The sequence below is a fragment of the Mya arenaria genome, chromosome 11 (genome assembly GCF_026914265.1).
Source record: "Mya arenaria isolate MELC-2E11 chromosome 11, ASM2691426v1".
Taxonomy (NCBI): Eukaryota; Metazoa; Mollusca; class Bivalvia; order Myida; family Myidae; genus Mya; species Mya arenaria.
In genome coordinates, this window is record NC_069132.1 from 71,063,842 (window position 1) to 71,079,457 (window position 15,616).

General features: G+C 40.9%; 1 protein-coding gene across 5 annotated transcripts in view; it reads left to right on the forward strand.

Annotated features, from left to right (window-relative positions):
- Positions 1 to 15,616, forward strand: part of LOC128207366 (papilin-like) — a 172,263-nt gene that overhangs the window by 62,486 nt on the left and 94,161 nt on the right. For all 5 annotated transcript variants that reach the window (XM_052910243.1, XM_052910247.1, XM_052910246.1 and 2 more), the window contains exons 14-16: positions 6,618 to 6,789; positions 14,351 to 14,483; positions 15,042 to 15,226. In XM_052910243.1, the coding sequence (XP_052766203.1) occupies positions 6,618 to 6,789; positions 14,351 to 14,483; positions 15,042 to 15,226 (490 nt within the window). The remainder of the gene's footprint in view (positions 1 to 6,617; positions 6,790 to 14,350; positions 14,484 to 15,041; positions 15,227 to 15,616) is intronic.

Consider the following 15,616-nt stretch of genomic DNA (forward strand, 5'->3'; position numbering starts at 1 on the left):
CATCTAGTGTCCTGTCAGGTAGACATGTCCCAACATCTAGTGTCTTGTCAGGTAGACATGTCCCACCATCTAGTATCCTGTCAGGTAGACACATCCAGTTGTCAAGTTTCCTGTTAGGTAGACACATCCAGTTATCGAGTTTCCTGTCAGGTAGACACCTTCCTTCATCTAGTGTCCTGTGAGATAGACATGTCCCACCATCTAGTGTCCTGTCAGGTAGACCTGTCCAACCATCTAGTGTCCTGTCAGGTAGACCCATCCTAACATCTAGTGTCCTGTCAGGTAGACATGTTCCACCATCTTGTGTCCTGTAAGGTAGACATGTCCCATCATCTAGTGTCCTGTCAGATAGACATTTCCCACCAACTAGTGTCCTGTCAGATTGACATGTCCCACCATCTAGTGTCCTGTCAGGTAGACATGTCCCAACATCTAGTGTCCTGTCAGGTAGACATGTCCCAACATCTAGTGTCCTGTCAGGTAGACATGTCCCACCATCTAGTATCCTGTCAGGTAGACACATCCAGTTATCAAGTTTCCTGTCAGGTAGACACATCCAACTATCTAGTGTCCTGTCAGTTTGGCACATCCCACCATCTGGTGTCCTGTCATGTAGACACAACCCACTATCTAGTGTCCTGTCAGGTAGACATGTCCCACCATCTTGTGTTCTGTCAGATAGACATGTCCCACCATCTAGTGCCTGGTGTCAGGTAGACCTGTCCCACCATCTAGTGCCCTGTCAGGTAGACCTGTCCCATCATCAACTGTCTTGTCAGGTAGATATGTCCCACCATCTAGTGTCCTGTCAGATAGACATGTCCCACCAACTAGTGTCCTGTCAGGTAGACATGTCCCACCATCTAGTGTCCTGTCAGGTAGACATGTCCCACCATCTAGTGTCCTGTCAGGTAGACATGTCTCGCCATCTAGTGTCCTGTCAGATAGACATGTCCCACCATCTAGTGTCCTACCAGATAGACATGTCCCAACATCTAGTGTCCTGTCAGGTAGACATGTCCCAACATCTAGTGTCTTGTCAGGTAGACATGTCCCAACATCTAGTGTCCTGTCAGGTAGACATGTCCCACCATCTTGTGTCCTGTCAAGTAAACATGTCCCACCATCTTGTGTCCTGTCAGATAGACATGTCCCACCATCTATTTTCCTGTCAGGTAGACATGTCCCACCATCTAGTGTCCTGTCAGGGAGACATGTCCCACCATCTAGTGTCCTGTCGGGTAGACAAGTCCCAACATCTAGTGTCCTGTCGGGTAGACAAGTCCCAACATCTAGTGTCCTGTCGGGTAGACATGTCCCACCATCTAGTGTCCTGTCGGGTAGACATGTCCCACCATCTAGTGTCCTGTCGGGTAGACATGTCCCACCATCTAGTGTCCTGTCGGGTAGACATGTCCCACCATCTAGTGTCCTGTCGGGTAGACATGTCCCACCATCTAGTGTCCTGTCGGGTAGACATGTCCCAACATCTAGTGTCCTGTCGGGTAGACATGTCCCAACATCTAGTGTCCTGTCGGGTAGACATGTCCCAACATCTAGTGTCCTGTCGGGTAGACATGTCCAAACATCTAGTGTCCTGTCGGGTAGACATGTCCCAACATCTAGTGTCCTGTCGGGTAGACATGTCCCACCATCTAGTGTCCTGTCGGGTAGACATGTCCCAACATCTAGTGTCTTGTCAGGTAGACATGTCCCACCATCTAGTATCCTGTCAGGTAGACACATCCAGTTATCGAGTTTCCTGTCAGGTAGACACCTTCCTTCATCTAGTGTCCTGTCAGATAGACATGTCCCACCATCTAGTGTCCTGTCAGGTAGACCTGTCCAACCATCTAGTGTCCTGTCAGGTAGACCCATCCTAACATCTAGTGTCCTGTCAGGTAGACATGTTCCACCATCTTGTGTCCTGTAAGGTAGACATGTCCCATCATCTAGTGTCCTGTCAGATAGACATTTCCCACCAACTAGTGTCCTGTCAGATTGACATGTCCCACCATCTAGTGTCCTGTCAGGTAGACATGTCCCACCATCTAGTGTTCTGTCAGGTAGACATGTCCCACCATCTAGTATCCTGTCAGGTAGACACATCCAGTTATCAAGTTTCCTGTCAGGTAGACACATCCAACTATCTAGTGTCCTGTCAGTTTGGCACATCCCACCATCTGGTGTCCTGTCATGTAGACACAACCCACTATCTAGTGTCCTGTCAGGTAGACATGTCCCACCATCTTGTGTTCTGTCAGATAGACATGTCCCACCATCTAGTGCCTGGTGTCAGGTAGACCTGTCCCACCATCTAGTGCCCTGTCAGGTAGACCTGTCCCACCATCAACTGTCTTGTCAGGTAGATATGTCCCACCATCTAGTGCCCAGTGTCAGGTAGACCTGTCCCACCATCTAGTGCCCTGTCAGGTAGACCTGTCCCACAATCAAGTGTCCTGTCAGGTAGACATGTCCCACCATCTAGTACCCTGTCAGGTAGACATGTCCCACCATGTAGTGCCCAGTATCAGGTAGACCTGTCCCACCATCTAGTGCCCTGTCAGGTAGACCTGTCCCACAATCTAGTGTCCTGTCAGGTAGACATGTCCTATCATCTAGTACCCTGTCGGGTAGACATGTCCCACCATCTAGTGTCCTGTCGGGTAGACATGTCCCACCATCTAGTGTCCTGTCAGGTAGACATGTCCCAACATCTAGTGTCTTGTCAGGTAGACATGTCCCACCATCTAGTATCCTGTCAGGTAGACACATCCAGTTGTCAAGTTTCCTGTTAGGTAGACACATCCAGTTATCGAGTTTCCTGTCAGGTAGACACCTTCCTTCATCTAGTGTCCTGTCAGATAGACATGTCCATAGACATGTCCCACCATCTAGTGTCCTGTCAGGTAGACCTGTCCAACCATCTAGTGTCCTGTCAGGTAGACCCATCCTAACATCTAGTGTCCTGTCAGGTAGACATGTTCCACCATCTTGTGTCCTGTAAGGTAGACATGTCCCATCATCTAGTGTCCTGTCAGATAGACATTTCCCACCAACTAGTGTCCTGTCAGATTGACATGTCCCACCATCTAGTGTCCTGTCAGGTAGACATGTCCCAACATCTAGTGTCCTGTCAGGTAGACATGTCCCAACATCTAGTGTCCTGTCAGGTAGACATGTCCCACCATCTAGTATCCTGTCAGGTAGACACATCCAGTTATCAAGTTTCCTGTCAGGTAGACACATCCAACTATCTAGTGTCCTGTCAGTTTGGCACATCCCACCATCTGGTGTCCTGTCATGTAGACACAACCCACTATCTAGTGTCCTGTCAGGTAGACATGTCCCACCATCTTGTGTTCTGTCAGATAGACATGTCCCACCATCTAGTGCCTGGTGTCAGGTAGACCTGTCCCACCATCTAGTGCCCTGTCAGGTAGACCTGTCCCATCATCAACTGTCTTGTCAGGTAGATATGTCCCACCATCTAGTGTCCTGTCAGATAGACATGTCCCACCAACTAGTGTCCTGTCAGGTAGACATGTCCCACCATCTAGTGTCCTGTCAGGTAGACATGTCCCACCATCTAGTGTCCTGTCAGGTAGACATGTCTCACCATCTAGTGTCCTGTCAGATAGACATGTCCCACCATCTAGTGTCCTACCAGATAGACATGTCCCAACATCTAGTGTCCTGTTAGGTAGACATGTCCCAACATCTAGTGTCTTGTCAGGTAGACATGTCCCAACATCTAGTGTCCTGTCAGGTAGACATGTCCCACCATCTTGTGTCCTGTCAAGTAAACATGTCCCACCATCTTGTGTCCTGTCAGATAGACATGTCCCACCATCTATTTTCCTGTCAGGTAGACATGTCCCACCATCTAGTGTCCTGTCAGGGAGACATGTCCCACCATCTAGTGTCCTGTCGGGTAGACAAGTCCCAACATCTAGTGTCCTGTCGGGTAGACAAGTCCCAACATCTAGTGTCCTGTCGGGTAGACATGTCCCAACATCTAGTGTCCTGTCGGGTAGACATGTCCCACCATCTAGTGTCCTGTCGGGTAGACATGTCCCACCATCTAGTGTCCTGTCAGGTAGACATGTCCCACCATCTAGTGTCCTGTCGGGTAGACATGTCCCAACATCTAGTGTCCTGTCGGGTAGACATGTCCCAACATCTAGTGTCCTGTCAGGTAGACATGTCCCAACATCTAGTGTCCTGTCAGGTAGACATGTCCCAACATCTAGTGTCCTGTCGGGTAGACATGTCCCAACATCTAGTGTCCTGTCGGGTAGACATGTCCCAACATCTAGTGTCCTGTCGGGTAGACATGTCCCAACATCTAGTGTCCTGTCGGGTAGACATGTCCCACCATCTAGTGTCCTGTCAGGTAGACATGTCCCAACATCTAGTGTCTTGTCAGGTAGACATGTCCCACCATCTAGTATCCTGTCAGGTAGACACATCCAGTTGTCAAGTTTCCTGTTAGGTAGACACATCCAGTTATCGAGTTTCCTGTCAGGTAGACACCTTCCTTCATCTAGTGTCCTGTGAGATAGACATGTCCCACCATCTAGTGTCCTGTCAGGTAGACCTGTCCAACCATCTAGTGTCCTGTCAGGTAGACCCATCCTAACATCTAGTGTCCTGTCAGGTAGACATGTTCCACCATCTTGTGTCCTGTAAGGTAGACATGTCCCATCATCTAGTGTCCTGTCAGATAGACATTTCCCACCAACTAGTGTCCTGTCAGATTGACATGTCCCACCATCTAGTGTCCTGTCAGGTAGACATGTCCCACCATCTAGTGTTCTGTCAGGTAGACATGTCCCACCATCTAGTATCCTGTCAGGTAGACACATCCAGTTATCAAGTTTCCTGTCAGGTAGACACATCCAACTATCTAGTGTCCTGTCAGTTTGGCACATCCTACCATCTGGTGTCCTGTCATGTAGACACAACCCACTATCTAGTGTCCTGTCAGGTAGACATGTCCCACCATCTTGTGTTCTGTCAGATAGACATGTCCCACCATCTAGTGCCTGGTGTCAGGTAGACCTGTCCCACCATCTAGTGCCCTGTCAGGTAGACCTGTCCCACCATCAACTGTCTTGTCAGGTAGATATGTCCCACCATCTAGTGCCCAGTGTCAGGTAGACCTGTCCCACCATCTAGTGCCCTGTCAGGTAGACCTGTCCCACAATCAAGTGTCCTGTCAGGTAGACATGTCCCACCATCTAGTACCCTGTCAGGTAGACATGTCCCACCATGTAGTGCCCAGTATCAGGTAGACCTGTCCCACCATCTAGTGCCCTGTCAGGTAGACCTGTCCCACAATCTAGTGTCCTGTCAGGTAGACATGTCCTATCATCTAGTACCCTGTCAGGTAGACATGTCCCACCATCTAGTGCCCAGTGCCAGGTAGACCTGTCCCACCATCTAGTACCCTGTCGGGTAGACCTGTCCCACCATCTAGTGTCCTGTCAGGTGGACATGTCCCAACATCTAGTACCCTGTCAGGTAGACATGTCCCAACATCTAGTGTCCTGTCAGGTAGACATGTCCCACCATCGAGTGTCCTGTCAGGTAGACATGTCCCACCATCTTGTGCCCTGTCAGGTAGACATGTCCCACCATCTTCCCACCATCTTGTGTCCTGTCAGGTAGACTTGTCCCACCATCAGCTGTCTTGTCAGGTAGACATGTCCCACCATCTTGTGTCCTGTCAGGTAGACATGTCCCACCATCTTGTGTCCTGTCAGGTTCCACTTTCTAGTGTCCTGTCAGATAGACATGTTCTATTTGGTAGACCTTGCCATCATCTAGTATCCTGTCAGGTAGACACGTGCCATCATCTTGTTTTCTTTCTGGAAGACATCATGAAAAATAGTTATATAAACACTTTGGAGAGAATTCTCCTTTTTATATGATTAATGTGTTTGGCAAATAAATTTATCATGATTCTATAAAACTTAAAAATGAACACCAAAAAAGTATCAAACACATAATTTCATCATTATTTCCCAATGAGGAATCTCATTTTCATCTGTTTTGAAGAGGTTATTTCTAGTTTTATGGGGTTAAATAGAGGGTAGTGCTCAAAATTATGTATTTCTTAATAGAAGGTGCTTTCTTAATAGTACAGTACTCTGGAAAAGTACTCGAGAAATAGTTATGATTGTGTTTGTTACCGAGCTCTTACAGAGGCCGATTTCTTCACTTTCTGCAACATTCCAAAAATAATACACAAATGGTTAGTTTGAATAACAGTGTGTTTTTACCAGCCTCTGTCAGGTACAATTCAGAATGTTGCTTTGACATGCTGTTTTTATTGTATTTTCCTACTGTTTTATTTTACTATCTTTTCATTATAGTTGCAGTTTGCGTGTTCCAATTTTTGAGTTGCTTAGATTTTTGAGCTTTTTGTACTTTGGAGAACAAATTATTTTACCCTTTGACATGGTATCAAACTATTAATATTCTCATCTGCAATCTGAAATTTAAAGTCTAATTTGCAGTCACTGGCAAAGTTCTTGGTAGGCACATTTTTAGATATGTCAGAAAACAAATTTTACTAAATAAAATCACAGGAATTAATTGATTTCCTTCAGCGAGAGCATACAACGCCTCGACAAACCCTGCAGCTCACACAGGTGCTTAGGCGTCAAACTAACCCACCCAGAGAATGCAGCCTGTCCTACTATGGTTGCTGCCCTGACAGAATAACACCCGCCAGGGGAGGGAACTACGAGGGATGTCCATCAAGGGCTGACAACTCTGATGGTACATATCTCAATACTTTTAAGCTCACCTGAGCACAAAGTACTCAAGGTGAGCTATTGTGATCGGTCAATGTCCGGCGTCTGTCGTCCGTTGTGGGTCGTGCGGCGTCAACAATCGGTTATAATCATCTTCTTCTCCTAAACCCCTTGGACAATTTTTATGAAACTTCATAGGAATGATCCTTAGTTGGTGCTTTTTCAAAATTCTTCAAAAAATGAATTCCATGCAGAACTCTGGTTGCCATGGCAACCTTAAGGAAAAGCGTCAACAATTGGTTATAATCATCATCTTCTCCTAAACCGCTTGGACAATTTTAATGAAACTTCATTGGAGTGATCCTTGGTTGGTGCTTATTCAAAATTGTTCAAAGAAATGAATTCCATGCAGAACTCTGGTTGCCATGGCAACCTAAAAAAAGTGTTTACAATTGGTTATAATCATCATCTTCTCCTAAACGCTTGGACAATTTTAATGAAACTTCATTGGAGTGATCCTTGGTTGGTGTTTTTTCAAAATTGTTCAAAGAAATGAATTCCATGCAGAACTCTTATTGCCATGGCAACCTAAAGGAAAAATTACAAAACTTTTTTTGGCAAATACTTTTAGGCCTAGTGCTTAAATATTTGGTGTGTAACATTGTCTATTGGTTATCTACCATGTTTATTAAAATTATGCCCCTGGATAAAAATTTGCCTTACCCAGTGGGTTACAATTTCAATATAAATACATTTTGTTAAAATTTGATAGTTATGTAAAGTTTACTCTTGAAACGAGGGCAGCAAGTCTTGCTATATGGTCTCCCTTTTTATTGGAGATTCCACTACTTCCTATTTTTAGTAACAAGGGAATAGATTTTAAATTTTATTAAGTCTTCAACATAGTATCTTCTAAAGTAATTATTGTTATTTTTTAGGTTCATAGATTAAAATAATTAATATACACTTTATTCTTTAGAAGAAATTTCATTTTTACTAAATGATAAATTTAATAATCTGACTTTTCCATTGAACTTCATGTATATTAATGTAAACTTCATGTAGATTATTCTAAGCTACAATGTTATCTTCAGTGTGGATAGTGAATAAGCCTTATACAGAAAAAAAATATTAACAATAATTGAAGGATGGTGATGTTGTCCTACATGAAAGAAGCAGTAATAGAACATGATTGTGTTCTGCTCTTTGATTTTTAGAGCTTTAGGCAGATTATTGATTTTATTGGATGGTGCACTGTTTGTTGTTTGTGTATCTATACTAAAATTTATTTTAGTGTGCAAGAAATTTAACATAGTTTTGTCAGTGTGCAGGCAATTGAACGAAGTCCTGTCAGTGTGCAGGCAATTGAACAAAGTCCTGTCAGTGTGCAGGCAACTGAAAAAAATATTGTCAGTGTGCAGGTATCTGTACCAAGTGCTGTCAGTGTGCAGTCAATTATCAAGTCCTGTCAGTGTGCAGGCAACTGAACAAAGTCCTGTCAGTGTGCAGGTATGAGAATCAAATTCTGTCAGTGTGCAGTCAATCATCAAGTCCTGTCAGTGTGCAGGCAACTGAACAAAATCCTGTCAGTGTGCAGTCAATCAACAAGTCCTGTCAGTGTGCAGGCAACTGAACTAAGTCCTGTCAGTGTGCAGGCAACTGTGACAAGTCTGGTTTTTCAATATTCTTTTAGCACAAATATCAAGCTATATTGATTGAGCGATTTAGGGCCATCATGGCCGTCTTGTTTTAGGACTTATTGTAGTCTTGAAAACAGCTAACACACTGATGTCGTTAGTAAATAATTTGGTAAATACCTAAAATGAATTATTTATAAGTGGAGGGCATATTTAACACACAAACACTTTTGTATGCTCCTCCTGAAATCAGCAAATAAAGGAAATGACTAATACATTCTGAAACAAACTCCTAATGCCCCAGCTATTATTATTTTAAAAAGTATCATAACCATTCCAATTAAGGCAATTATTGTTTGATATGAAATGTATAAGCGTTGGCTAAATATTCCGGTGAGTTTTGAATGTATACTGAAATAGGCGCATCCCAAAATTATAGTCCGTCAGGTAAGGGGTAAATATTTTTTTATATTTTATGGCCTAATGATAAAAATATTACTGATATTTTGAGTCCTAATAATCAGAATATGAAGTGAAGCATCACTGATTCACTTTTAAAATGAATAGACTGACATTATTTTTCACTATATCAATTGCCTTTTATAAATCAAACAAATATAAAATATAAAACATTCAAAACCAGTTTTAATCTGGTAATTGCCTAAATACCCAATTCAAAACCATGATTTATTCAAATAAGAAGCCCGGCCTGAAGAATGAGATACATAGCATTTATAATGTTGTTTAACAAAACATTTTTTTTGTTTGGATTTAATGCTGTTTGGACTTTCAAATACTTCATCAGTATATCAGACTATGAAATCACACTTTACTGTAGAATTGCAAACTTTTGTACGTGCATCATTTATGCATTATTTTTCAAATAGCAAAATGTTTTTTCAGTATATTCCATTACCCCACCCTAATCAAACTGTCAGCCATGAGGTGTTATGTGTAGACATGGTTGTTCTTATTTCCCAACTATAAGGTGCGTTAGGAATATGTCTTATTAGAAATTTGTCTTGATTGATATCTTCAGATAGAAAAGTTGAAACTGTCTATGTTAAGTTACAGTTGACATATTGTGACCAAACTTGGTACTTAGGGAGAGTTTACAAAGACCTTTCATGGGATTGTGTTTGAGGCCCCTAGAATCAAGGTCAGTGCCAGTGTAACTAAAAATAGAAAAATCAGTAGAAACTGAATATATATATATATAATGCATGTGAGTCCCCAAGAGTGAAGGTCAATGTCACTGTTACAAAAAATAGCCAAATTTGTGAAACATGAATATATTTAGTGATAGTTCATTTTTAATAACTACACCTTGAAGCTGTTTGTAAAACATGTCTTATACTGAGTCATATTTTAAGGAAATATATATTCCAACCAATCTAGGGCTATAGAAATGTTATATTGACCTAAAGTTGGGTTCACCTAGCTCACAAGTAAAACTTTTAAAACTTTTTGTATATATGTTTCCCTACATTGTGTTGCCCTTGCAGTATAGGGAATCTCTGATACAATATAATTTTATTGCAAAATCTTTAATAATTGTATGATTCAATACAATTATGTTGCCAGTAGAACATATGGCCCTCTTCACAACGCAGGCTGAAGTTCTTCTGTCAATCATTGAAAATATGTTTTAGTCACATAACAGCATTTCTTGTCTTCTTTGTAGAACTGTGTGCTCTTGTACCACTGTATTTCATTGTATGTTATTAGTTCGCCTGAGCATAAAGTGTTCAAGGTGAGCTATTGTGATTGGTCTATGTCCGGTGTCTGTCGTCCATCGTCCGTCATTTGGCGTCAATAATTGGTTATAATCATCTTCTCCTAAACCGCTTGGACAATTTTGATGAAACTTCATAGGAATGATCCTTGGTTGGTGCTTTTTCAAAATTGTTCAAAGAAATGAATTCCATGCAGAACTCTGGTGGCCATGGCAACCTAAAGGAAAACGTCAACAATTGGTTATAATCATCATCTTCTCCTAAACCCCTTGGACAATTTTAATGAAACTTCATAGGAATGATCCTTGTTTGGTGCTTTTTCAAAATTGTTCAAAGAAATGAATTCCATGCAGAACTCTGGTTGTCATGGCAACCTAAAGGAAAAGTTTCAACAAAAATATTACAAAACATTTTTTGGCAAATTTTGTGAGGCCTAGTGCTTAAAAATATTTGGTGTGTAACATTGTCTATTGGTTATCTACCATGTTTATTTAAATTATGCCCCTGGAGAAAAATTTGCCTTACCCAGTGGGTTACAAGTTCATTATAAATACATTTTGTTAAAATCTGATAGTTATGTAAAGATAACTCTCGAAGCAAGGGCAGCAAGTCTTGCTATATGGTCTCCCTTTTTGTTGGAGATTCCGCTACTTCTATTTTTAGTAACAAGGGAATAGATTTTAAATTTTATTAAGTCTTCAACATAGTCACTTCAAAGGTAATTATTGTTCCTTTTTTAGGTTCATAGATTCAAATAATTATTATACACTTTATTCTTTAGAAGAAATTTCATTTTTACTTAATGATAAATTAAATAATCAGACTTTTCTATTGAACTTCATGTAGATTATTGCAAACTTCATGTAGATTATTTTAAGCTACAATCTTATCTTCTGTGTGGATAGTGAATAAGCCTTATATAAGGAAAAAAATGATTCTTAACATCAGAAGGAAGGTGGTGTTGTCCTAGTTAAAAAAAGTGATAATATTAGTGGAAGTTGCTGAATGTGTTCTGATATTTGACTTTTAGAGCTTAAGGCAGTTTATTGATTTTATTGGATGGTGCACTGTTTGTTGTTTGTGTATCTATACTAAAAGTTCTTTCAGTGTGCAACAATTTAACATACTGTGAAATCATTAATGTTCGTGGGCATGAAATTTCGTGGTTTGCCGAAAAAAAACAATTTCGTGGGTACTTGAATTTGTGGATTTTCATTTTTGAAAAAAAAAAAAATCGAAGATGCGATCATCCTAGATCGTCTGCATAATATCCCCGCGCTGGCCCGTGATTTTCGTCTTCTACGTCACTCGGTTTATGACACTCGCTTATGTGGTACGACATGCCAATTAGTGCATATACCCATGTCACTTATCGATTTAATTGGAAATAAAGGTAATAAAAGAGGATGTACCCTGATCATAAAAACAGATAGGGGAAGCCATTGAATGCCAATTAAGAATTTTGCAAACTGTGAAAACACCGAAAAGGTGCGTATATTGTCACGTTCGGTGCTTAGTAACCTTCAATGTACTAGTAATCGATTAATTATTTCATTAAATAAAAAAAATCGAGTACAGACACTCATCACGCACATCTTGTAAACTTGGAGATTTTCATTTACAGCACACGTTTAAACACGTGCTTATAACTGTCATTTGCTGCATAAAACACATTTAATTGATTTCGTTCATTATTTGTTAAAGGCAGTTATAATATATTAACAGAATAATGATCGTAAGTTATACAGTGAGACAGGTTTTAACACTGTATACTGCGACCTCTGTAAATAATATACTAGAGTATGTACGTAACAAGGCAATTGAAAAAGTAAATAAAGGGTTTATATTTCGTGGGATCTTGAATTCGTGGATCACCCAACCCACGAAAACCACGAACATTAATGCCCCACGAACATTAATGATTTCACAGTAGTTTTGGCAGTGTGCAGGCAATTGAGGGAAGTCCTGTCAGTGTGCAGGCAATTGAACAAAGTCCTGTCAGTGTGCAGGCAACTGAAAAAGTCCTGTCAGTGTGTAGGTATAATTATGTATCAAGTGTTGTCAGTGTGCAGTCAATTATCAAGTCCTGTCAGTGTGCGGGCAACTGAACAAAGTCCTTTCAGTGTGCAGGTATCAGAATCAAATTCTGTCAGTGTGCAGTCAATCACCAGTGTCAGTCAGTGTGCAGGAAACTGTGACAAGTCCTGTCAGTGTGCAGGCAACTGTGACATGTCCTGTCAGGGATCATCGAGGCAACATGTTTGACCAGTATGTTTTTCAATATTCTTTGAGAACAAATATCAAGCTATATTGATAACAAAGGTTAAATATTTTTACTCAGGTGAGCGATTTAGGGCCATCATGGCCCTCTTGTTTTATATTGCTATGGGGTTTTTTTGTTATAACATTTATGGTAGTGATCTAGTCTATGTTATATGACAGCAAAAATGAATTTGGCGTATCAGTTTGGGATGGGTATGGTTCTGTAGCCAACTACTGGCTGCAAGGCATAATTATGATATTAGATTAGATTTGATACTAGAGACATACTTAGCATTATTTATTGCATCATATTTTTCCTCAATTTTAAGCAATTCTGGGATTCTTGTTTTAGCTTTCTCATGAAAAGTACTTTCAAAATCATGAAAATCTCATTAAAGATATGATGTGGTTTTATTTTGATGGTCTACTTTTTAATGTGTTATGTGTGGCATATTTAATTATGATCTTTGAAGAAATATTATAATAAAATTCTAGTGCTAAAACTCATTTAACCACAGAACTTGGAAAAAGACCAATACTTAATTAATGTTTAGCAATTTCCTCTTTTTGTGTAAGCTGTGTTTGTTTATCATTTATGCCTAATTTAACGCTATGCTTTAAAGTAATTATTGCATTAAGAGCTAATTGAATTGCTATTCCCTTGTCTGTGCACTTGTGATGTTTATAATTATTAATGTTATTTTGTTTGTTATTTTTAAATGGTAATAATTAAGTGACTCTAAAATCCTACAAAAACTGAAACATATTGTTTACTTTTGCACAATGCAAATTTATTCTTAATAGAATAAAAATAGTGTTTAGTTCATCTGTGATTTTGTTGATGTGGCATTGACATAAGTTGGGCTCCAATTGTAATGTGAAGTGACCTTGACTTAGAACCATAATGTATGGGGAGACATATTGTTTTTGCGCTGTCCTTCAGTCAGTCTGCTGTCTGTTTCTGCTCAATAACTTGTGAATGCTAAGACCCAGAATTTCATACTTGGTATGCAAATTGGTCATGACAAGTAGATGACCTAAGGTCAAGGTTGTGGTGACGTTGAGTTGAAAATTGCTATTCCGATTTTTATGTCCATCATTGATTATTTCTCAGCTATGATTTTAAGGAAAACGATATGTTGGCGGTGGCCTAGCTAACGCTGAAAATGGTTTCTGCTCAATAACTAAGAAACCCTTGCACCCAGGAACTTTATACTTGTGCTAGTTGGTCATGACCAGTAAATGACCCTATTGATTTTGAGATCAGAACAGCAAAGGTCAAGCTCGCGGTGACTTCAAGGTGAAAACAGATTCCGCTCAATAACTGTAGATCCTTTGGGTCCAGGAACTTCATACAAGCAATATGCAAGTTGGTCATGAGTAGTAGAACTGATGATCAGTATTGATTTTGTGATCAGTAGGTGAAAGGTCAAGGTTGCGGTGACCTTGAGCTGAAAAATGTTTTCCGATTTTCAAGTCCATCTTTGAATATTTCTCAGCTACAACCACACAATAGGGGAGACAAGCACTTTTTCAAAAGCGCAATTTCTAGTTCCTGTTCAAGTTGTGATGTGACCATGACAGAAGGCCTTTTTCCAATTGAGATGTAAGACATTGACTGCAGTGTTGCCCCCCTTCATTCTGGTGTTATGCTGTGACCGACATGATGTGACCTTGACACTGAAGTTCTATTAACTTTGATAATGATGTGACCTTGACTGTAGAATGGTCTCATTCAGGTGTGGTTTGACCTTGAAACAGGTCTTTATGACTGGCTGTGTGTATTTTTGTACCAACACACTCATATAACATATAACATGACTTTGATCACAATCAGGCCTTTTAGATTTGAAGTCAACATAACTCTCATCTCGGTAAAAATCATGTGTGGTGAGAATTTGATTGCATTAGGTACAAAAGTGACCTTGACCATAGCTTTGCTCTCATTCAGGTGTGCAGTATGCCCGCACCGGAGGCCAGACCATCCTGGAGTGTATTCCACTGACTGCAGATGACCGTCGCCATAACTACATCATTGATTGGCGCAGAGAGGACCTGGAAAGCCCCATCATTGTCAAATATAGGTATAATAGAGTTTTTAAAACGGTGGGAGATTGACAAAAAAAATCAGACTTGACACTAGAGGATTGTTTATGGAAATACTCAGTCTGGTTGCTGTTTGTAGATATATTTATTTAGAATTGTTCCAGTAAAAAAACATGTTTACATAGATGCAAAGATGAGAAAATTAAAACTTTAAAACTGAATGAATAATGCAGGAACACTCATTTAAGAATAACTGATACATGAGTGCAACAACACCTTGCTGGGAAACAGATGGACTATCAACTGGTTCATTTCCATTGATGAGGACTGAAAAAGAGAGTGAGACTTTCAGAGGCAGGAGTAAACCAATATCAGTTGAAAAATATGAGATATAATGATTGTCTTGTCCATTTAATTCTGTACACACATGGCTAGGTTCTTGCATGAAGCTTTTATTTTCCCTCATCCAAGATGTGAGCGATGACTGAGCCACATTTAGGTGTATGACTTTTAGAGACTTGAGTGTATTCCAATATCAAGGCATACTCAATATAAGTGTTTGCAATCATTTCACTTTAATTAATTGTTTACTGCAGTGGTAACCTGGAAACTCCAGACGAGAAGTTCAAGTCTCGTGCACGGCTAGTGAAGGACACTTCCTTGCAGCTATGGGGGATCAGGGCAGGGGACAGCGGAGTCTACACATGCATGGTGCTCGTGGTGCCCACCGAGCAGGACCAGAGCCACACATACACCCGACAGGTCACCCTACATGTCTCAGGTATGACAGAGCTGGTTGAGGTGGGGGAGATTTCAAGGCGAGATTAATGGGGGTGTAATCATGCATCATGCTTGTGATGCTTGCCCAACTGGACCAGAGCAGGGTGAATGGGGGTGTAACCATGCATCATGCTTGTGGTGCTTGCCCAACTGGACCAGAGCAAGGTGAATGAAGGTGTAATCATGCTTGTGGTGTTTGCCCAACTGGACCAGAGCAAGGTGAATGGGGATGTAACCATGCATCATGCTTGTGGTGTTTGCCCAACTGGACCAGAGCAAGGTGAATGGAGGTGTAATCATGCATCATGCTTGTGGTGTTTGCCCAACTGGACCAGAGCAAGGTGAATGAAGGTGTAATCATGCATCATGCTTGTGGTGTTTGCCCAACTGG